The following is a 22163-nucleotide window of genomic DNA, read 5'->3' as shown; positions in this document are numbered from 1 at the left end:
TTATCATTGAAGTTCCACATTGAAGGAGGGGAAAAAGGAAGGAAAGAAAGCAAAGTTCCCACCTTTTTGTCCGAGAAAGGTCAAACAATAGTAGGCACAGAGAGAGGCCAAAGTTTTGTGGTCTGAGTTTCATTGTATGCTAATGAAAGCATTGCCATGCAGGGGAAGAGGTAATACTGGTTAAATGGAGGCTCATACCCAATATTTACTACCACACTCTTCCAGGGATAAGAGGCCGCCTCTGGGACCTTTGTCAGCTGTGGGAAACACCACAGCTCATCTCTCCATGGCACGTGCCCTCTGGGAGAGAGTGAGGGAACTTTCTGGTTAAGCCAGAGCTGCTCCTTTGCTCCTCCTTCCTCATCCAACACCTCTATTGAGCTCTTGCATCAGGTACAGTGGCCCCCATGATACAGACACTTCTGCTCTCAAGGAACTCCCACTGTAAGGCGGGAAACAGAGGTAACTGAGTATAACTAGAGGTGCTGTAAGGCCCCGCACACAAAGGCAAGAGAGAGCAGAGAGATTAATGCTAAGCAAAGAGAGGGAGTCTGGGAAGGTTTTGGAGAGGAAGGGATGTTTCAGGTGGATCTTCCAAGATCAATAGGGTTTCTCTAGACCAGTGGTTCTCAACCTTCCTAATGCCACAACCCTTTAACATAGTTCCTCATGTTGTGGTGACCCCCAATTTCATTGTTACAAATTGAACATAATTAAAGCATAGTGATTAATCACAAAAACAATATGTAATTATATATGTGTTTTCCGATGGTCTTAGGCGACCCCTGCGAAAGGGTCGTTCGACCCCCAAAGGGGTCTCGACCCACAGGTTGAGAACCGCTGCTCTAGACTCTGAAGTAAGGGGAAGGCCCTGCTGGGAGGGGGAACAGCATGAAGAGAAGCACCAGTCTGCAAAGGTACAGAGCATCTCCCAGAAACAGTGTGTGGTCTGCGTGGGCTGGACAATTGATACCTGGAGACGGCAGGGAGACTGCACACCTGCTCCACTGCTAAGTGCCGAGTCCGGGCTGAGTGAGGCACTGGGCTGACATTCAATAAAATACAAATACACGAGTGACAATGAAACACTTCATGGTCTGTGCAATGCTTTTCGTGTTAGCAGGTTAATAATAACAGTGCTGAAAGCTTTAGAGAAATGCTAACAGTGTGCTGTTTAAATGCTAGGCTTTATGTAAACATTAAGTTCTAGAATAGATGCTAACCATTACGTAATACTAGGTATTAACCTTAGTCTGCTGACAAAACTGCGTGGGGGAGACCAAGGGCCAGTGTTTACTTATTCACTCCAGAAACATTTATTGATTAGTCACCTTGTGCCAAAGACTAGAGATGGGAATAGAGATATAAGTAAAGCAGAGTTGTTGCCTTCAGGAAACTTTCAGTCTAATAGGGAGGACAAACAGGTAAAGAAATGAATGCCTTAAAAAGTGACAGGTGCCCTAAAAACACACATTCCGTGCACAGAGGGGCTGGGGCCGGAGAAGCAGAATAAGGCAGAGCAAGGTGGTTGTCACGGGAGGTGGCACTGAGATGACTCTTGAAAGATGGTTGGTATTCAGGGAGAAGGAGCAGAGAAAGGGGAGACCACAGATACAAGGAAATTTGGGGGCTACTATAAGATTTCTCAAGCAAAACAAGAAATAAGGGGTCTTTTAAATTTGTGAAGCATTCACAGTTGGTCAAGCTGTATAATTACCTGGCTACTGCCCCCCCCCGCCCCCCCCCCCCAAAAAAAGAAAACATGGGTGCACATGCTTTTCATGCTGCAGGATTGGGTCAGCCAGCAAGTGTTTATTGTGTGTGTGTTATGGACATATGCTGTGCTAGGCACATGGGGAGAAGGGGAAAAGAAAGCAGGCAGAAACTCAAATATTGTGAAAAAGTTGAGTGTTTCCCAGTTCATTGTGGTTTCATCTGTGTCCTGGTGAGCTGGGCAGACAATGCAGCCTTTGTTGTAGTGGTGGCTGCAGTCTCCAGGCTTGTGGGGCTGCCTGTCCTTTGTGCAAAGCCTCCTGGCCGTGATCTCATTTGTGATAGGACCAGTTTCACTTCATTACCTGATTAAAGAACCCAATCCTCACTGCATCATCAGATGGCTGGTCTCTGGCGAGGCAGCAACAGAGGCGGTAGGCATGACCCAGAGCCTGTGGGGACCAGCTGCTGGTCCCCAGCCAGTGGCCACTTGTGTGCTGTCCACAAAGGCTGAGCATTCCTTATGGCACTTTGGAGACCACAGGGGGCGTCAAGGAAGGGCCCCTGTAAAGCTAGGCCATGAGCAAAATGGCTGGGAAAGCTAACCTTCCTCGGGAACATTAAGTGCAGACTGTTTGACTTCAGGGTTGGGTGTTGGTTGTGTGTTTTTTTTGAAAAGACACTAATTGTGATTCCTCACCCTGCTCTCTCCTTCAGCACTGGCTGCTGCTCCTGTCCCCCCAGCCGCCCCAAACTCTCCTATGGTGTTCAGGCAAATAGAAATCCCACCTTCCTGCCACTTCCTTTCTCTTTCCTCCTGTTCCCTGACCGATTTCCTAGAAGAGTTCTCTTTACTCTCTGGCATCCATAAGATAACATCTTGCTTTTATCATCGTCAGCCAAAAAGCAGACACAGGAAAACATCCACCCTTTATGTCTCTCCTCATTGTGTTTATGTGGTAAAATAGCACCAAGAAAATGATCTGTGAAGGAAGTTGAGGGGGAGGAAAACCTTTCCTCTACCCTCAAGGTTCTTCTGGCTGGTTTCATAATCAAACAGACATGAGGCGGATTAGCAGGAGAAAATAACCAAATTTAATTACGTACATATGTATGGGAATGCTGCATACATGAGAGTCAGAGGTAGAAACGGAAATTGAGGTCTATAGGACTTTCTGGGCTAGGGGTGAGGTAAGGTACCTTGGGGCTTCAAAAGGCAACTGCAGGGAGAGAGCATGTTCAGTAATAAGCAGTTTGCCCTGCCATATAGGTGGGTAAAAAGTTATTTCTGGTGATAACTCATATAATGGGCCAAACTCCTAATTTAATTTTTTCTAGGTAGTTAAGGGGAGGAGTTTCTCTAGGGCCCTTAGAGTCTTGGTCTCCTTTAGCTCACAATAGTCTGCAAACCCCTGCACCACATCTTGGGGGACTCATTCTGCATCGCTGCTAAGTCCTCAGGGGTCACAAGGCTGCCATGTCTGGAGCATTAGGGACTAGGTTTCCACACTGAATTGGAATTAAAATCCTGAGTGGGCAGGCAGCTTGAGGACTGTAGTAGACAGGCAGCAGTAACAAGTAGCAGTCATAAGGTGAGTGGGGAAGCTAGTTTGGGGTAGTACCCCTTAAAGCATACAACGGGGAAGGTATACTCAAGTAAAATTCAGACAATGAAGACCTTAGCTTAATTCTAAAGCATATAACCCATGTTGGTATACACATCCCCATGTGAAAATAGGATCATAGAATCCTATTACAACTTTGTAAGCTTTTAAAGGCACATTCCCTAGATAGATTAGATAAAGGGATATACAACTATTTTTTTATTTTTTAAAAAAAATTTAAGCAATTCTTTTCTTAAAATATTTTTTAAATTGATTTCAGAGAGGAAGGGAGAGGGAGAGAGAGCTAGAAACATCAGTGATGAGAGAGAATCATTGATTGGCTGCCTCCTGCACACCCGCTACTGGGGATCAAGCCTGCAACCGCATGTGCCCTTGGCTGGAATCGAACCTGGGACCCTTCAGTCCACAGGCGGATGCTCTATCCACTGAGCCAAACCAGCTAGGGCTAAGCAATTCTTATAGAAATAACTTATTATATCTCTGAAGAATTATACTCAGTGCTAGCTGCTGGGTCTCAAGAGGGACATGGACAAACTAGGATGGTTTCCAGACCCTTTGCACACACCCCAGTCTGTCAGTGTCCTATGAGCCCTGGTTAAAAGAATGAGGCATATGAAATTACGTCCAGAAAGCAGAAGAAAAAGCTGGGTCCCTTTTCTCTTGGAAGATACTTCCCCCAGACTACAAGAAGCTGGCTTGTCCGCCCCTTACTCCCACTCCTTAATCTGTCACCTCAGGCTCTTTCTAAAGTAGGTTAATAGAGCACCAAAGGAAGGGACGCTGGTATTTTCCTGGGGTCTTTCCTTCTGTGGGGAAGCAGTCATTCCCATCTAACAGAAGGGAAACACTAAGAAGGCGGCATGCATGGTCAAGGTGCCAAGGACAATCTTCTGCTACTTGAGCAGTTCTGGCATCTATTCCCCCACACCCTTGACTCAGTATCCCCATGCTGTCCTCTGTCACTCTAAATCCCCTTCTGGGGTGCCTCACTCAATCTGTCTCGCAAGTGTTTCATTCTCCAAATCACTTATTTCTCCAATCTGAATATCAGAGACCAATCGCTAAAAGATACATGCTAATCAACACATCGAATATAAATAAAATGAAGAATGACAAGCAGAGATGTGAAGCAATGTAATAATAGTCTTATCCAAGTGTGAGAATTTAACCCAATTCTCCTTGTGGTTGAGGATTTTAAGATCATGTGGGAAAAAGACTATGTGGAAACTGAGGACATAAGTGAACCTTTAATAGTGATTCGTGCACGGGTGGGGTCCCTGGGCCTGGCCTGCAGGGATCAGGCTGAAACTGGCTCTCTGACATCCCCCAAGAGGTCCCAGATTGTGAGAGGGCACAGGCCAGGCCAAGGGACCCCACCAGTGCACGATCAGGACCAGGGAGGGACTGTGGGAGGGCTCCAGAGCGTGTCTGGCCTGTCTCTCCAAGTCCCAATCAGCCGACCCCAGCAGCAACCTAACCTACAGGTCGGAGCATCTGCCCCCTGGTGGTCAGTGTGCATCATAGTGACTGGTCGAACAGTCATGTGTGGGACACTTAGCATATTAGGTTTTTATTATCTAGGATAATTATATGTAATAGAGACTCATTAGAATGTTAAGTTTCTTGAGGGGTAAGAGCTACATCTGTTTTTGTTTCATTGGTATATATGTACCCCCAAGTACCTAGGAAAATGCCTGCCATGTAATGTTGCAAATGTTTATTTGTTTTCCTGATTAGCTGGATAAACTGCTGGTTTTACTTTGATTTGATTTGATTTGATTATGGATTATTGCCTTCTTATTTGCTCCTTCATCTAATCGGGTGGGGAACATCCAGCCTGAGGGCCTTATAAGGCCTGCGCAATCATTTGGTCTGGCCCTGCCAAGGCATTAGGGGTGAGTTGATTAAATGTCTGACCAAATATAGCAGGCTAGTTTTTAAGCTGATAATTTTATATGGCCTGAGAATGATGTTATAAATATCCAAATGGCTGTTGGCAGAAAAAAGGTTCCCAACCCCTAATCTAAATATTCAATTCTTTTTCTTTTTCATTTATTTTTTGGAATCTCCCACTTCTTCATGTCCCACCAGGGTCCTGAAGCTGTAAAGTACCTTGGATATGTGTGGGGGGAAGAGATTTAGAATACCTTTATTTGACCAGCTTCTTTCACTAGAGCTAAGCAGTATTTTTAACCACACTCTCTGCCGCTGTTTCATCAGGTTTAAATAGCTTTAGCTCAGCCTGTAATCATTGTGTCTGAGCACATGTTTCTACTTCTTTCACACGCATTTTATTTCTGCTTCTTCTCCATCTCCTTTACTGCTACCTCCTCTTCTAAATGTTGGTGCACCTAGGCCCAAGTTCTGTCCTACTTCTCCTTTTTCTCTCTTCTGTCTCCCTAAGTGATCTCATTCATTCCCATTGCTTCAAATACCAAATACATGCCCCTGAATCCCAGATACATACTTCCATCCTTGATCTACCTTTTTAAGCTGCAAATCTCTATACTTAGCCTCCTAGTTGGGTAAAACAAGCAAGACATTTTCATAAGTCTAAAATGGAACTTCTGATTTCCACTGCTCCTCCTCAATCTCTACGCAACCAACTACTCAAACCATTGAGCCATCTTGGGGTTCTGATCCACTTCCTTACCCTCTAGTTCCAGTTCATGAGCATGTGTAGTCATTTTTATAACCTCCAAATTAACTCTTGAATGTACTTGCCTTCAGTTTCACTCCTCACACCCAAGTTGAAGCTAGCATCATCTCTTGTCAGGACTAAGGTAATGCATTGCTCCCTGCTACCCATCTTTGCCCTGGAAGTACTCGTCTGCACACAGCAGCAAGAAACTCAGTGACAGTGCCCTCTTAGCAGCCAGTAGGCATTGACTCCATATAATTGGGATACAATAAAAAGTTGTCACTGTGACCTGCCAGGCCTACATGAAGTGCCCCCTCTGCACGTCACGGATGCCCTCTCCACCTACCTCTTCAAGCTTATGCTGTGCCCCACACATGATGTGCTGGCTGTTTGACAAGTTTGAAACATGATCTCAGGCCTTAGAAACGGCTGTTTCCTGTGCCTGCAATGTTTTTTCCTCAACTACTTTTTGTTTGTTTTGTTTCTGTTTTGACAAGTTACAGACATCTGTATACCTACCACCAAAATTAATATTAACATTTTGCCATTTTCCTCAGATTTTTAAAAAAGATATACTTTTATATTTTTTTTATTGATTTAAGAGAGGAAGGGAAAGGGAGAGAGAGATAGAAACATCAATGAGCAGAGAGAATCATTGATCAGCTGCCTCCTGCATGCCCCACACTGGGGATCGAGCCCACAACCCAGGCATGTGCCCTGACTGGGAATTGAACTGTTCATAGGTCAACACTCAGCCACTGAGCCACGCCGGCCAGACTTCCTCAGATTTTAACATGATAATAATAGAAAAATGGAAGTAACGATTGAGCTTTCTTCCTTATGTCCCATCCTTTCCTCCTTACTCAGAGCCAGTAATGGATATGGTTGGTTTCCTGCCCTGTATCCATGTCTCCCTCCCCTCTTTCTGACACAGCCTTGACTTCTTTAAGGCACTCACACCTCCTCCAATCCCTCCCCACACCTTCATGTGCTTCAGCAAAAGCCAATGTTGGCCCAGTAAACTGGCTTCCTGGGAGCTGTGCTCATTCTCCCCAGGGTACACAGTGGGAAGCTGGTAGCACTTCTTGAGGCTCCTACCCTCTTTATTCTGCCCTCAAGCATTTGCCTTTAGAGAACCAGGGTGGAAGCAGAGGAGCCAGGCTATATAAATTTCTGATCCAACGCCAAGGCAGGAGCTAAACGTACTCTTGTTTGTTCAGTCTTCATCATGTCATCTGCTTGCCTTGCATAACTGTTGGCTCAAAACTTAGAGCAACATAAACATCACAAATAGAAGGAACTAGCTTCCTAAATGTCTCCACCCTCCTCCCAAACAGAAAGAGGATGCTTTCTCTTACAGCTAACCATTTTTTTGGTTAGCATGTTATCTTACTATATTCTACTTACGTGTGTGTTTGTACTCAGTGCTATGAAAAACTTACACAAGGTTAAGTCCCCATTCAGACATAAAGTGTTTAAAATGACAATCAGAACTGACCTCTCTGTTTCTCCTCTCTGCTTGCAGGGTGCGGCATGTTTACCCTCCTGTCATCGGTCACGGCAGCCGTCAGTGGCCTCCTGGTGGGTTATGAACTTGGGATCATCTCCGGGGCTCTCCTTCAGCTAAGAACCTTATTAGTCCTGACCTGCCAGGAGCAGGAAATGGTTGTGAGCTCCCTCCTCATCGGGGCCTTGCTCGCCTCTCTCACGGGAGGGGTCCTTATTGACAGGTACGGAAGAAGGGCTGCCATCATCTTGTCGTCCTGCCTGCTTGGACTTGGAAGCCTAGTCTTGATACTCAGTTTATCTTACACGGTTCTTATAGTGGGACGCATTGCGATAGGGGTTTCCATTGCGCTCTCTTCAATTGCCACTTGTGTTTACATCGCCGAGATTGCCCCCCAGCACAGACGGGGTCTTCTGGTGTCACTGAATGAGCTGATGATTGTCATTGGCATTCTTCTGGCCTACATTTCAAATTATGCATTTGCCAATGTTGCCCATGGCTGGAAGTACATGTTCGGCCTTGTTATTCCCTTGGGAGTTTTGCAAGCGATTGGAATGTATTTTCTTCCTCCAAGTCCCCGGTTTCTGGTGATGAAAGGACAGGAGGAAGCTGCTGGCAAGGTTCTTCAAAGGTTGAGAGCCCTCTCAGATACAGTGGAGGAACTCACTCTGATAAAATCTTCCCTGAAAGATGAATATCAGTATAGTTTTTGGGATCTGTTTCGTTCGAAGGACAACATGAGGACCAGAGTAATGATAGGCCTAACACTGGTATTTTTTGTACAAATTACTGGCCAACCAAACATATTATTCTATGCATCAACTGTTTTGAAATCTGTTGGCTTCCAAAGCAATGAGGCAGCCAGCCTAGCCTCCACTGGCGTTGGGGTTGTCAAGGTCATCAGCACCGTCCCAGCCACGCTTCTTGTAGACCATGTCGGGGCCAAAACCTTCCTCTGTGTTGGCTCTTCCGTGATGGCAGCCTCATTGGTGACCATGGGCCTTGTGAATCTCAACATCCACACGAACTTCACCAATATCTGCAGAAGCCATAGTCTTACCAACCAGTCCTTGGATGAGTTGGTGTTTTATGGATCAAGAAACTTGTCAGCCAGCAATGAAACGCTTAGAGAGCCCTTTAAGGGGATCACTTCCCACAGCAGAAGCTCATTAATGCCCAGGAGAAATGATGTGGATCAGAGAGGGGAGATGACCTCAGCGTCCTTACCAAATGCTGGACTGAGCCAAACTGAATACCAGATAGTCACAGACCCTGCGGAAGTCCGGCCATTTTTGAAATGGCTATCCCTGGCCAGCTTACTTGTTTATGTTGCTGCCTTTTCAATTGGTCTAGGACCAAGTAAGTATTTCATTTTTTATTCCTCCTCCTTACCCCTTATAAAGGCTAGTGAATTGCTTTTGGCCAATGAGAGCATCCCACTGCTATAGTATCTCATACCCAGGCCTACTAGAAGCAGGACATGGATACTATCAGAAGAAAGTGTGCCTGGCTTATACCTGCTTAGTGAAATGTGCAGGGCCAGTACCCACCCAAAGGGAAGTTTGCAATTATATGTCCCACAAGGATACTTTAGCATCAGTTGATTGGAGGTGAACCAGACTTTGAAAGATATTTATTGTCCAAGAGAATATATTGTTTCATGAAAGCAAAGTTTACTGAGATAACATTTTTTTAAATATCATTCCTGAGTTTTCCCATAGGTGAGAGGGGGAAAGTATCAAGGTTTTCTTAAAGACACTGTTGTGGGTGTAATAATGAAGAAGAAGGGGATTATGAGATGGGAAGAAGAATGCATTATTTCTTTAAGCTATTTTATCCTCCCAGGGTACTTTACTCTCCGCTTTGAAACAGAGAATGGGAGTCAAGTTACTCTTATTAAACAGAATACAAGCAATTTACAGGGAGATAGCTACAAGGATGTTTTATTTTTGTAGCCAGTCTACTCCAATGACAAAGTTTAAACCCTTCTCTGGAGCAAAGTCTCTCGGGTTTGCTAGAATAGGCTGTTTGTTGAAGTTCCCTAGTCTTTTAGCTTCAGCCTGAAAGTCTAAACCTCTCTGTAGAGAAGTTGGAAAAGGTCTTTTGTACATCTCCCTAGAAAATAAAGTGCCTACTCTATCATCCTCAACTCCCACTTGCATGACTTTCAAGACCTTCCACCATCTCACCCAACTATATCAGGCTGTTTACACACCTCCTTGGGGTACCATTTATAATGTGGTTTATGGAGTTATGCTCAAGGGCCACCATTCATACAGGAGTACATACTAGTATAGACTCCACACGGACAGCAAAGTGAACAGTGTCCCTGGCATTGTGCAATGGGGCAATACCTTATCGCTCTGGGCTTCTTTATTTCCCACTGCTTTACACTTCCTCGACCCTACCCAAAGCTCAATGAAATTCTTCCTACCTTTAAAGCTCAATGAAATTCTTCTCTCCTCTTGGAATTCACTTCTTTCTTAGAGGCCTTTATGTGTATGAACTACTAGTTATTTCTAGTGTAGAATAGGTCAGTCCTGGGCTATAAGAAGCCTGAATTTAAATCAGAAAACTTTATTCTAATCCCAGGTCTTCAACCTACTGGCTGTGTGATCTTTAAGTCAACTATCTTCATGAAGCTGTTTTTAATCTATGAATTGGGTATAATAATATCTGTTTTATGTCACAGAGTCAGCATCAGGTGAGCAAATGTATGTGTGGTTTGGATGCTACAGGGTATGATATAAATGGAAGTTTATACACATAGTGTAATATAACATAGTCCTTACTGATACAGTTATTGCTACTGTATGTTTTGGTTTATTAGCTAGAATGTGGTTACTAGATTATCAGCTCTTTGAGGAAAGAAATGACATTTTATATTTTTTTCTTCTCTCCCTTTAAGTGAGTATAGCATAAATCTGTTTGAAAGCCATGCACGAACACATTTGTTTCAAAGGGGGCGGGGAAGACTTTAAAAATAAAATGCAGATATAGGAAAAATCTCAAAGTGTGCTTCTTTACATATGTAAGCGATCTATGGGCAAACTAAGTAGCACATAAGTTAGAAATGCTAGGCGGCCAAGAAACTCCTGTTTCTGCCAAACATCATCGCGAGTTCTTTTGCAAAATAATTCGTCACACGGGCATGTGATGAAAATCTCTTCCTGTGTTTGCTCATAAGAAAAGATGCAGGGGAGTTAGTAGTGCTTGGAAACAAGTAGTGGGAGGCATGTAGGGCTTTTCTTTGTTAAGTCATAGTTACTGGGACATTCAGGCACAGAGGACCTAAAATTAGTCCCAGTTTTGTTTTTGTTGTTGTTTGTTTGTTTGTTTGTTTTGACACCTCTGCTTTTTGCTACTACCTGGAGAAGTGAGTCCCTTGGAGAATTTCTTAGACCCCCCTGCAACACTAGTGAGGTAGAGAATCTCAGAGTTGAAGGGGGTTTGGGTATGGGAAAGGGCTATAGCTTGGTTTCTCCAGCTTGTAATTGTAATGCCGAGGACTGAGCTGGGCATTCACTCCCGAGGCTGGGAAGCATGCAGCCTGAGACAGCATTCCCATCCGCCGCTTGCTCTAAGTAGAACAAGCAGCGATTTCCCATCTGTGGTTTGGGGCTATTGATTCTCCTTGAGCTTTTAGAAGGGATTTGAGTAATTTTCCTTTCTTTTTTCCCCCTTGCTAAGGATCAGTCATTTTTGTCCATATTCATGTTGTAGTTTATTTTTCTTTTCTGAAGAAAGCATACCACAGGAATTCCACTTCAATCACCAAAATTGTATTCTAGAGCATTGGTATAAGCTGGAAAAACCAGTGGGAGGTTTAAGAAGATTTTTATTAGGAGCAAGATTTTCATACTAGATCTTGAATGCTTTCTAAAACTTATTAACCTAATGTGATTATTCTCAGATATTTCATTTAGAGAGTTGATTGCTTGTAATAAAGCAAATCCTTTCTGTAAATAGAGGTATAAAAGAAAATGCACATGTTGTTCTAAAGTAAAATCGAAAGCAAGATTATACCATTTTCATTAAACCTTCTTAAATATGGGTTGGCTTAAAAAAGCATTCCTTAACTGCATTAAATCATGCCATAATTTCTTCTGCCAAAGGAGTGTTCTATTTTTTTTAGAATTGCGTGTATGTTCTATGTCATTCCACTCTCTGGTCCTCTAACTGTAAAATAACAGGTTGCTCTAGAATCTGGAATTCAGGAGGGGAAATGAATTTAATACCAAGCAATCTTATGTATTATATTTTAATGCATTTAAAATATTATTCTAAAAAGGAATTCATGGCCCAAAGAGTTTAAGAACCTCAGTCCTGCATTTCTTTACAACTAATACTAAAATTCTTCCATCAAATAAAATCAGAATATATACTCCATTGCTTTTATTGGAGACTATTATTAAACATTTTGTTTTCCATAACTGATCTTTCACTTCAAAATATGTTCAAAATCTTACCCTCACTCTCCACAGTGTTTCTGGAGTGATCCTGATCATTGTTTTAGCTTCTTTTAATAACAGTATTTTTCTGTCATGGTTCAAGCATCAGGATAGAATGGAAGAGTCCTGACATTGTGAGGACTTAGAGCCCCATGCTTTATAAGTAAAGCAGAGTTGAGCCCAAACACAAGGCATAAAGTTATTATCTCATGAGTTCATTTGAGGTGATACTTGTGTAGAAACCCAGCCTTCTTAAAATAGCAAATGTAACTCAGAAAAATGTGTGTGGCTGTTCTGTTCACAGTGATTACCAGGGCTTTTCTAAATCCACAGATTCCTACGTCTGTACAATTAATTAACCTCCTCTTCCATCTCGTGATTATATATATTTTCATTATGACCAAATGAAAGGAATTTGTCCAAGGTCACATATTAAGTTTGGTATGCGACTGTGACTGCCATCCTTTTACTACCTTTGTATTCATACTGAACACTGACAGGTGATCCCCAATCATCTGCCCCAACCTCTTCTGTCGAGTAAGCAGGAGTTCGGGCAAGAAAGCACCTTGGAGTGACCAACAAAGGAAGAGAGAGGGAAAGCCTGGGGGTTCACTGATTCACTCACTCATCCAGCACGTGTGTATTGCTCACCCAGATTCAGGGATGGCTGAGCTAGAGCCACACCCTGCCCTCATGGAACGAGTGTGAGGACAGGCAATGAGCAAGAAAATGAAGAGAGGTACTATCCCAGGTCAGGAAGAGAGAGGTGTTAACATTCAGGCGGAGGACGAGTGATACAAAATGAAGAGGGATAAATGAAAGAGCATTCTTGGAGGAGGGTTATTTCCGATGGGATGGCCAGAAGAGGCCTTTCTGTGATGGTGACATTTGGGCCACGGCTCATATGAAGAAAGCAGTGTGAAACTCTGGGAGAAGGGAGTTTCAGCAGGGAGAATGGCAGGTCGAATGGCCTTGAGAGGGACATGAGCTGAAGGTTTAGGAGAACAGCAAGAAAGCCTCCCAAGGCTGTATAACGTGGTGTTTGAATTGGGACGAGGCTTTGGCATCATTTTGTGTCCCAGTCCCACAAGGTAGGACTTTGGACAAGTCAATTCATCTCTGAAGGCATCAGTTTCCCTACCTAGAAAATGGGGCAATATTGTCCATCTCACAGTGTAATTGTGAGGTTGAATGGAACAATCCACATGTGGTTTAGTGTCTGGTCTGCAGCAGAGACTCAGTACATTTAGTTCCTAGTGCTGTTATGTATCTGGCTGTGGTCAAACTGAGATGAGTAGCTCTGATAATGCCAGGACTGACCTCAGCAGGCATTTTGCTTAAGTCATGTCAGAACACAGGTAGTGCTCTGTACCTTATGCTGAATTGTGATGCCATGGTCCTCCTGACCTCCCTTCTATAAACCATTTTAGTCGGGTCAGGAAAAAAAATACATTGGTGGCTTGAAATATGGTTCAATTCTGGATGACCTACAGTCAAGAGAGCTTCCTAGAAAAACAGACAGGCGGTACAGAAAATCCCTAGGCTTTGTGAAAGGTGATCGATGTGACTGATGTAGGCTGAGAAACACCCAACGCCTGCTCGTATAAGTTGGTGCAACTAATGTAGACTCTATGTCCTATGTGCACAAAAACTGTCTTGCTCACTGTTGTTTCCTTGGGTCTGACCCACAATAGGGACTCCATAAATATTTGTTAGATGAGTCAAAAACATCTCAAAGAGAGAGAGAGAGAGATGTTTCTGGACCTCTCTCAGCTTCTGTGATTAAAGGGAAGCTCTCTCTCTCTAGTCTAGGGTTGATACAGCCTGATCTCCTCTGGCATGAATCTGAGTCAATATCTAGGGAATAAGAGATAAACGTGGCTTGTGTAGAACTCTCTGGACATTTGACCAAAAATTATATCTGAGTAAAGCTACTCAATTGAGAATTCAGGGTCATCTCCAATTCAGTTGATGACTAAAGAAAATTGATGTTTTTTATGTACTAAAATTAAGGCATTTAAAATTTTTATGATGTTAAGATGTAATATTCATCCCCAAATATCTATTGTTTTCCCCAAATATGAGACCCAGCCCTTCCCCTGGAAAAAGAAATAAAGATTGTGATTTGCCATATCATGGGATGGTTATTCCTATCTTGGTTTAATAGTTGAATGTTTTAAAACCTGTCTTTTTACCAAAAATAATTTAAGGTAATTCTTTCATGGTTTTCTGAAGAGAAATATGTGAAAATCTGAACCTGGAATTTGGGGGTTGTTTTTGCTCACTTAATTAGTATTAGAGCTCTTAGGAATATTTCAATGGATTATTTCAGGCTTAAGAATCACAATAAATCCCTCAGATATGAATGGGCAGTCCAAAGTTAATAATAGCAATAAAGGATCTTTGTAGAAAAATTATACCATAGCCACAAGTAATCAAACTCTCAAGAACTGCAAACTGGATGGTATGTTAGACCGCTTGCAAACTAGCAAGTTGGCCTGTCCCAGTTTTATGGATGTTGGCAAAAGAATGCATGGTCAGAGGCAAAGAACCATTTATTACTGCTAGCAATAACAATATCAGCCAGAATATCAGCAGCTGCACCAGCTTGATTTTTTTCTGCAGGAAGACTTTATCTTTAATTTACTGGACAGTAAAAAATACCTTTGCTTCAGATGAGACACTATGTCTATCTTCCTGGCACAAAGGCAGTTAGCAAGAGACCCATGGGGAACTGTCTCTCACCTCAAATATCCTGCTTTTCTGCTTTTAACAAAAAAAATAGAATTTTTTTAAGGCTCAAAGATTATAGAGCCTAGCTTTGCTTAGTTTGGTTTTGTGGAGTTTAACCAGCTTTTTGGAGGATGGGTATCAGTAGAAAGCATAAGACCCATCTGCTGTAACACTTAAATTTATTTTTATTTTTAATCCTCACCCGAGGATATTTTGATAATAAAGAGAGTGGAAGAGAGAAGAAAAGACAAAGAGAAACATTGAGAGCAACACATCGATTGGTTGCCTCCTGCACACCCCCACCAGGCCCCAGGCTGGGGAGGAACTGGCAATTGAAGTACATGCCCTTGACCCAAATCAAACCTTGGACCTTATGGGTTGCAGGCCATGCTCTATGCATTGAGCCAAACCAGCTAGGGCTAAATTTAGATGTTATACCTACATAACTCTAGCTCTTCAAATTTTTCATGAGATTTTTGCGCAGTTAAAGATTATGACAACTCCAGAGATGTGGAACAATAGATTCTAATTTAGAAGTTTATTTAGCTGCTTCGCTCTAAAATATATTGGTTTTAGAGCAGAGAGGCTTACAGGCCAGAAGGACATCAAATGTTTCAAAAGATACTCTTCATATTTTTCCCTAGACCCCGGGCCCCTGATATGCAGAACTATCGCAGTTAGTGTTTATCATCCTTTCCCACCATTCTTATGATAATTACATATCTTTACAGAAAAGGTATATTGCACAAATTGTTATTCTTTACACAGGAGAGCTTTGTTATCAAGTGCAGCCATTACACAATCATACTCACACACAGGGTTTGTGTTACCTTTAAGATCTTGCAACCCTTTTATCCCCCCTTTTTAAATCTTAGGTTTCAGTAATTACCAATATTCATACTGCTACTGCTCCTTTTTTAGTTAATTAAGTCAGAGGTCATTTTGATTGATTAAAGTGGTGAATTATTTGATCCTCTGGTGTTAGGAATTAAAATAATGAAAAATAAACAAAAAAAATAGTGTCTGAAGGGTTTTACACTATAGTTGCACTCAAACAAAAGAGGCAAAACTTTTAAAGAAATATTGTACTCTTATCTAATTAAATCCTATTTTCCTCTTTGGAGTCAGATGATGAAGCAGTAGTACTAACAGAACCAAGGAGTCTAAAATTGTAGTGTTTGGACAGGATGACACCATCCATCTGTTACCATCAGCAACTGTTCACATAATATATCTATGCTGAACTTTATTTCCAGCTCAGCACAACCATAGCCCTATGACCTTGAAACTTACAAATATTGGACAGTAGCGATATTAAAGAGACAGACTAAGGTTTTAACACTATCTTAATAAGCACAAGCATTCACTTTTTACTTTACTATTTTCCAGAACACAAGGTTACGAAATTTTCCAAGGAGCACTTGCAACATTAAAAACTATAAACTTTTCTGATTGAAGTCCAAAGCATCAGGCATGAAAAAGCACAACATGGAATGTTACGTCTGAAACTTGACTTTCAAGTTATAGTTTAAACCAGAAAAGACTAATTTCTTATAGCTTCCCTTCCCTCTCCGCCCCCTCCTCCCGCCCCCTTGCATTTTGAACACTGATTCAGTGGTCTGCAAATTAGGATATGCATACTTGCATACTCCTGGGCTTTATTTTCCAGAATGGTCCTTTAATGATACTTCAAAGGAAATAAATTTGAATTTCAAAAAAATCTGTTTCCTAACATTTCTCCTTCCCCTCTCCCAAGTTATGTGTTCTTCCACTTAAAAGAAAGCATACCTTTTGCCCATCAGAAATCTTATGATACATGTCACACATTATAAAACCCCGGAAACACTAATTAAGAGACGACTGGAAATACTGATGTAGGTGTTGGGTGAAAAATGACTCCTATAACTAAAAAATATATTTTTATTGATTTTTTACAGAGAGGAAGGGAGAGGTATAGAGAGTTAGAAACATCAGTGAGAGGGAAACATCGATTAGCTGCCTCCTGCACACCCTCTACTGGGGATGTGCCCGCAACCAAGGTACATGCCCTTGACCGGAATCGAACCTGGGACCCTTCAGTCCGAAGGCCAACGCTCTATCCACTGAGCCAAACCAGTTAGGGCAAGACTCTAATAACTAGATAATAATCTTTTTATAAGCCTAGATGTTTTCAATAATTTGCTTTCAACAAAACTGAAGTATGACCTATACAAGTTATCAGCTGATATTAGAAATAACTTTGGTTGTTAATTAGAAGAATTGAATGACTTTACTATCATAAAATTTCTTCAACTCCCCATCCACTTTAATTATTCTTCAGAACAATAAATTTTACCTATTTAAAGAGAATACATGAATCATGTAATTCTAGAAGTAAGTGACATTCACCTTGGAATGTCTTGGTTTGTCATTTAAGAAATTCAGCTTGGGTGAATTTTTTCCCCCACAAGGCCAGAGTGAACAAAACTCAAAGAGACTTAGAGAAGAGAGAATACAAAAATAAATTAATTAATTAATTAATTAATTAATTAAAGCTACTAACACATCATTGTTGATGTGGGAGATGTTCCCCCACAAGGCCAGAGTGAACAAAACTCAAAGAGACTTAGAGAAGAGAGAATACAAAAATAAATAAATAAATAAATTAATTAATTAATTAAAGCTACTAACACATCATTGTTGATGTGGGAGATGGTGACCTATGGTGGAATATATTTTTTAAAGACTGTAATTTTCCCACTTAGGGAACTTATGAGGCCAGATCCTAAACATCTGGTTGGAAGAAAGTGGGTATATTCTCTTTCTAATTCACATGAAAGTAGCCCTTTGCAATGAGAGAGATGGGTGTGCTGCATGCTACTTGCAAAGGCGATAGAAACTGTAGGAGTTTGGCTTCACTCCTACAAAGTATAGGATTGGCTCCTGGGCAAATCAAGTTGTTAAAAAGTCTGCAGCCAAAGCACAGAACTTCCTCCAAACTTGGTAGGAGTGTTCTGGTGAGAGTTTCAAAACTTCCATGTGACTTTCAAACCTGCGGCTACCACACCAGGTGGTTCAGGAAGAGCTCCAGCCAAACGGAAAGTGTGCCGGAGCGCCCCGAGGTTTAAATCTGGGAGCACAGGGAGGGAACTGACAGCCTCAGTGGGAAACACTGTGCCAGTGGCAGCAACATGGAAGAGGGAGGAGATGCGCTGGGCGGTTTACATGTGGCAGGGCTCAGTCATTACCACTGACAGCCCCTGTTAATCCAGGCCCATGTCCTCCACTGCACACACAACCACTTTAACTTATTGCCCATCATGGTCTTTTTATGACACTCTGTGCAGCCATAAACACTCTGCAGATTTCATCAGAACCAGGCAGGTTCTGACAGGCAGTCTGATTTAATATCATGTGAAATGTGAGTCCAATATCTGTGCACAGTTATCTCCCAGCAAATCCGTGCAGCATAGGGAAGGCCTGAAAGACGTGCAGATGCTGACATTTGTAGAGAGAGATATTGCTGAGGTAGTCCTGGGGTGGTGGGGTTGCAGGTGGAATAATAGGGGTCAAGGAGGATTGTTTCAGGACCTGCTAAACTGCAGTGGTTGAGCTCACGGCAGGCATTCACTTCGTCTCTGGATACTCTCTGGATTCCTCCCAAGCAAACAGCACATAGCATCTCCTGTGGGCCATGATCAGGGAAGGGGACAATGAGGACAGCCAGCGAGAGCCACCGCTTCTCTACTGTGGCGTGTGGGAATAGCTTGATTTTCCTTGGGGGAGAAGTTAGGCCATCTCCTTCGAAAAAACATCAGTGGTTTTAAGAAACTTTACATTATAAATACCAACGTATCAAATCCGCAGGTGAGGGTCTGTACCGTTGTACGGACTGAAACAAGGCTTCTCTGCCTGTCCTGGTTGGGGCACTCGCAGCCCACGCCCAGGGACACGGAGGCCTGTGAGAGCCTGGCCCTGTCTTGCTCCTAAGTCCTGGAGAGGCTCTGACCCTTTCAGTAAGTTCTCTCTTGCTGCAGGTGCCATTTTGGTTTTTATTTCACTCTCTCTGGATCTGAAAACCTGTGATTTTATGGTTCTGAAATTATGGTTAAAATAATAGTCTCCTTATTTTTGACTTAGACTCCATATTAGGAGGTGAACTATCCATGTTGAAACACATCAATTTTGTTGCAACATCCAGTTTATGAGATAAACCAAGGCTTCAGTTCTGGAATTCTTTCTCTGAGAAGTAGAATTTAGAAGGAATTCAGAATTCTTTCTAAAAAGAAGTAGAAGCTTTCAGCAATGCTACATTATCTTTTGAAATGTCAGCTGTAAGGTTTGCCCAAGACATTTCCATGAGAGGCCTAGGGAAGTCACTTTCAGTATTCAGTGCATTGCCCACTGACGGGTCAGACTGCCCGAGGGCGTGGCTCGGTGCTGCATTGGATACGAGCCTCGGAAAGACTCTCAGTGTGGAAACTGGGTGCTCTCAGGCAAGCCCTTGGCAGTTCAGACTGAGCACTTATACCTAGTACCTCCTGCATCTGTTCCATCTTCTGGTTGGCGAGACCACACTTCCTGTAACAGCAGGACCAGCTCATTCTCATCTGTGGCCAACACGGCTCTGATGACCTCAGCAATGATAATCCCCAGGCCCCACTAAATGATTCCAAGAGGCTTCAGTATGACAGGTGGCAAAGGAAAGAACAGGGTGAAGAGGTGATGGAAGTAAATCAAGAAAACCTGTGCTGCCAGGTTGGCGTGGCTCAGTGGTTGAGCATCAACCTATGAACCAAGAGGTCAAGGTTTGATGCCCAGTCAGGGCACATGCCAGGATTGTGAGCTCCATCCCCAGTGAGGGGTGTGCAGGAGGCAGCCGATCAATGATTCTCTCTCATCATTGATTTTTCTATCTCTCCCTCTCCTTTCCTCTCTGAAATCAATAAAAATATATTTAAAAAAAGAAAAGAAAACCTGTGCTAATGCCCTCACTTAAAGAAAATGAGCGTGTGCTTCCCTTACCTCCTCCTCATGGCTGCTAGAGCAAAAGGCTGTTGGGGCCCTCTGCTCTACCATGAACCATGTTAAAGACTCGTGGCAGGAAGGGACACAGGGGCATTGGTCTGTGATATAGATTGTTTAGCTTCAAAAAGTAGAATTTCCATAATTTTATCTTGTATTTGTCCAAGGACAGGTTATTACAAACGCTTCACCAGAATGATGCAGTTGTCATTCTACTCTGAGCCAGATCCCAGTCTTGATCCCATAGGCAAGGCTACCAGAGCACTGCACTGATCTCTAAGGACAGAGTCTGCGAGAACCTAGTGAAGGGCAAGAAGTGGAGGGGAGTGATGTAGAAGTATGTTTCGGAATTCCCTGTGAATTAGAACACTAATAATCATGGTCATTTTCTTCCAGGCTTTAGAGATAACCCTATATCGATTTACTTGGAGAAGATAAGCAAGAAAAAAAGTTTTTCTTGCCCTCTTCTATTATTTTTTTATTTTTCTTACTTGAAAACAGCAAATTTACTAGGAGTAGATGTTTCTACAGTGTGGTAGTATCATAGAAGACATTAAATTAGAGGCACAGCTGACTGCGTGATTCTGGCATAGGTGGCCCGAGTGGTTGCTGGCCGGTGGGACCCTCCCTGGCTTCTAGCTCCTTCCTCCCACCACCTCCTCTGGGCTAGGGCGGTGCAGCTGGTCGATATATAATTGTTGGCCTTTCAACACAAGGTGACTTAGTCAGCAGTGAGCCAGGGCTGGACAGCTCCTAAATCCTTTCCTCAGAATCAAACTATGTTTGAACTCTGCATTTAATTATTCATTAACAAATATTTATTGAGCCACCACCAATCACAGCACCGTGATTAAAACGCATGAGTTCCAGAGACTGGGCGCCAGGGCTCCATGCCACCTCTGCCACTTATGTGCCCCATGACCTTGGCTAATTATTAACTCTTTAAGCCTCAATTTCCTGTTCTATAAAAGACAGACAGTAAAAGCTCTTGTCTGGTAGGATTTTGTGAGGATCAGATGAGGTAAGTTTTGTAAATTGCTCAGCCCATTGTAGGAACTCACAGCCAATTTATTAGGCAAACTCGGTTTGATAGGCTGGGAGCAGGAGATAAGTTCATTTGCTCCTCCACTCCCCTTTCTAAGTCCGTAAGGCAGGTCCTATAAGATTCCCTGTCACTCTCAGATAATAAAAAGTCTTCTGATCAGTGTTCATGCCAAGAAGAGTCTCCTTTCAGAGATTCAAGTGTGTTGAGTCTGGTATGCTAATCAAATCTTGGAGCTCTATTTAATTTAGAGGTTCTCTCTATTTAGCTTGCCCCAGGCCAAGGAAGCACAAGCAGGACAAGTGAGAGTATTATGTTCTACCCACTCAGTAGCTATGATGTTGTATTTCTCCAAGGTCAAGGGCAAACATGATTACAGGAAAGGGCCTGGAGGCACTGATGTTAAGGTTCTGTGCTTGGCAGGTGGCCCCACCCACTGCCCTTCTCATTTGCATTTGTCAGGCCTGTGTCACACACAGCATTTCAAATCCCCGTCCCTACTCTGGGGACCATTGTCAGGCTTTCTCAGAGTTCCTCCTGAACCCTTCCCCACTTGGCTGGAGGTAAGGCGGAGGCACATGCTCTGCTCTCCGACCACAAATCAGGCAAGACTAGGGCAGAGATCCGCGGGCCACCCCTGGGTGTCAATGGCTTTTTGATAATTTTGCTGTCCCTGCCCCCTCTGCCTTTTCCTCCAGTGCCCTGGCTGGTGCTCAGCGAGATTTTTCCCGGTGGAATCAGAGGTCGAGCCATGGCTTTAACTTCAAGCATGAACTGGGGCATCAACCTCCTCATCTCGCTGACGTTTTTGACTGTGACCGGTAAGGATTCGTCCTCTTACACTAATGCCTTTGTGCTCTTAGGACAAATGTAAGGGAAGCACACTCAGCTAAAAAAAAAAAAAAAAAAAAGGCAAAACAAAGAATTTTTCTGTGGACATTGTCAAACACATTCCAAAGTAAAGAGTAGCAAGGAACCTGATGTACCCACTACCCAACTTAAAGGGTTGTCAACCATAATTCACTTAAAACCCCACCTGCTCATCCCCCCACATTATTTTAAGGCACATCTCAGACAGCATGTCATTTGTGTATAACATTTCAGGATGGACCTCTAAAAGATAAGGCACTTAAAAACTATAGCCACGCCCAGCCAGTGTGGCTCAGTACTTGAGCCTTGAATCATGAACCAAGAGGTCACAGGTTTGATTCCTGGTTAGGACACGTACCTGAGTTGCAGGCTAGGGCCCCGGGTCGGGGGGCATGCAAGAGGCAGCCAATAAATGATGTTTCTCTCTCATCATTGATGTTCCATCTCTCTCTCCCTCTCCCTTCTTCTCTGAAATCAATAAAAACATATTTTAAAAAAATAAAACTATAGCCACACTATCATTATCCACCTAAAATATTAATAAAACTTCCTTGGTGTCAATATCCAATCTGTTCAT

The 22163-nt window shown here is 42.8% G+C and overlaps 1 protein-coding gene across 1 annotated transcript in view; it reads left to right on the top strand.

Moving 5' to 3' along the window:
- SLC2A12 (solute carrier family 2 member 12) overlaps positions 1-22163 on the top strand; it is a 48510-nt gene that overhangs the window by 11217 nt on the left and 15130 nt on the right. The window contains 2 exon segments of the mRNA XM_059700387.1: positions 7505-8845; positions 21415-21537. Of these exon segments, the coding sequence (XP_059556370.1) occupies positions 7505-8845; positions 21415-21537 (1464 nt within the window).

This window comes from Myotis daubentonii, chromosome 6 (genome assembly GCF_963259705.1).
Source record: "Myotis daubentonii chromosome 6, mMyoDau2.1, whole genome shotgun sequence".
NCBI classification, from domain to species: Eukaryota; Metazoa; Chordata; class Mammalia; order Chiroptera; family Vespertilionidae; genus Myotis; species Myotis daubentonii.
The sequence above is the reverse complement of the archived record's forward strand: the minus strand, read 5'-3'. Positions and strand labels throughout refer to the sequence as shown.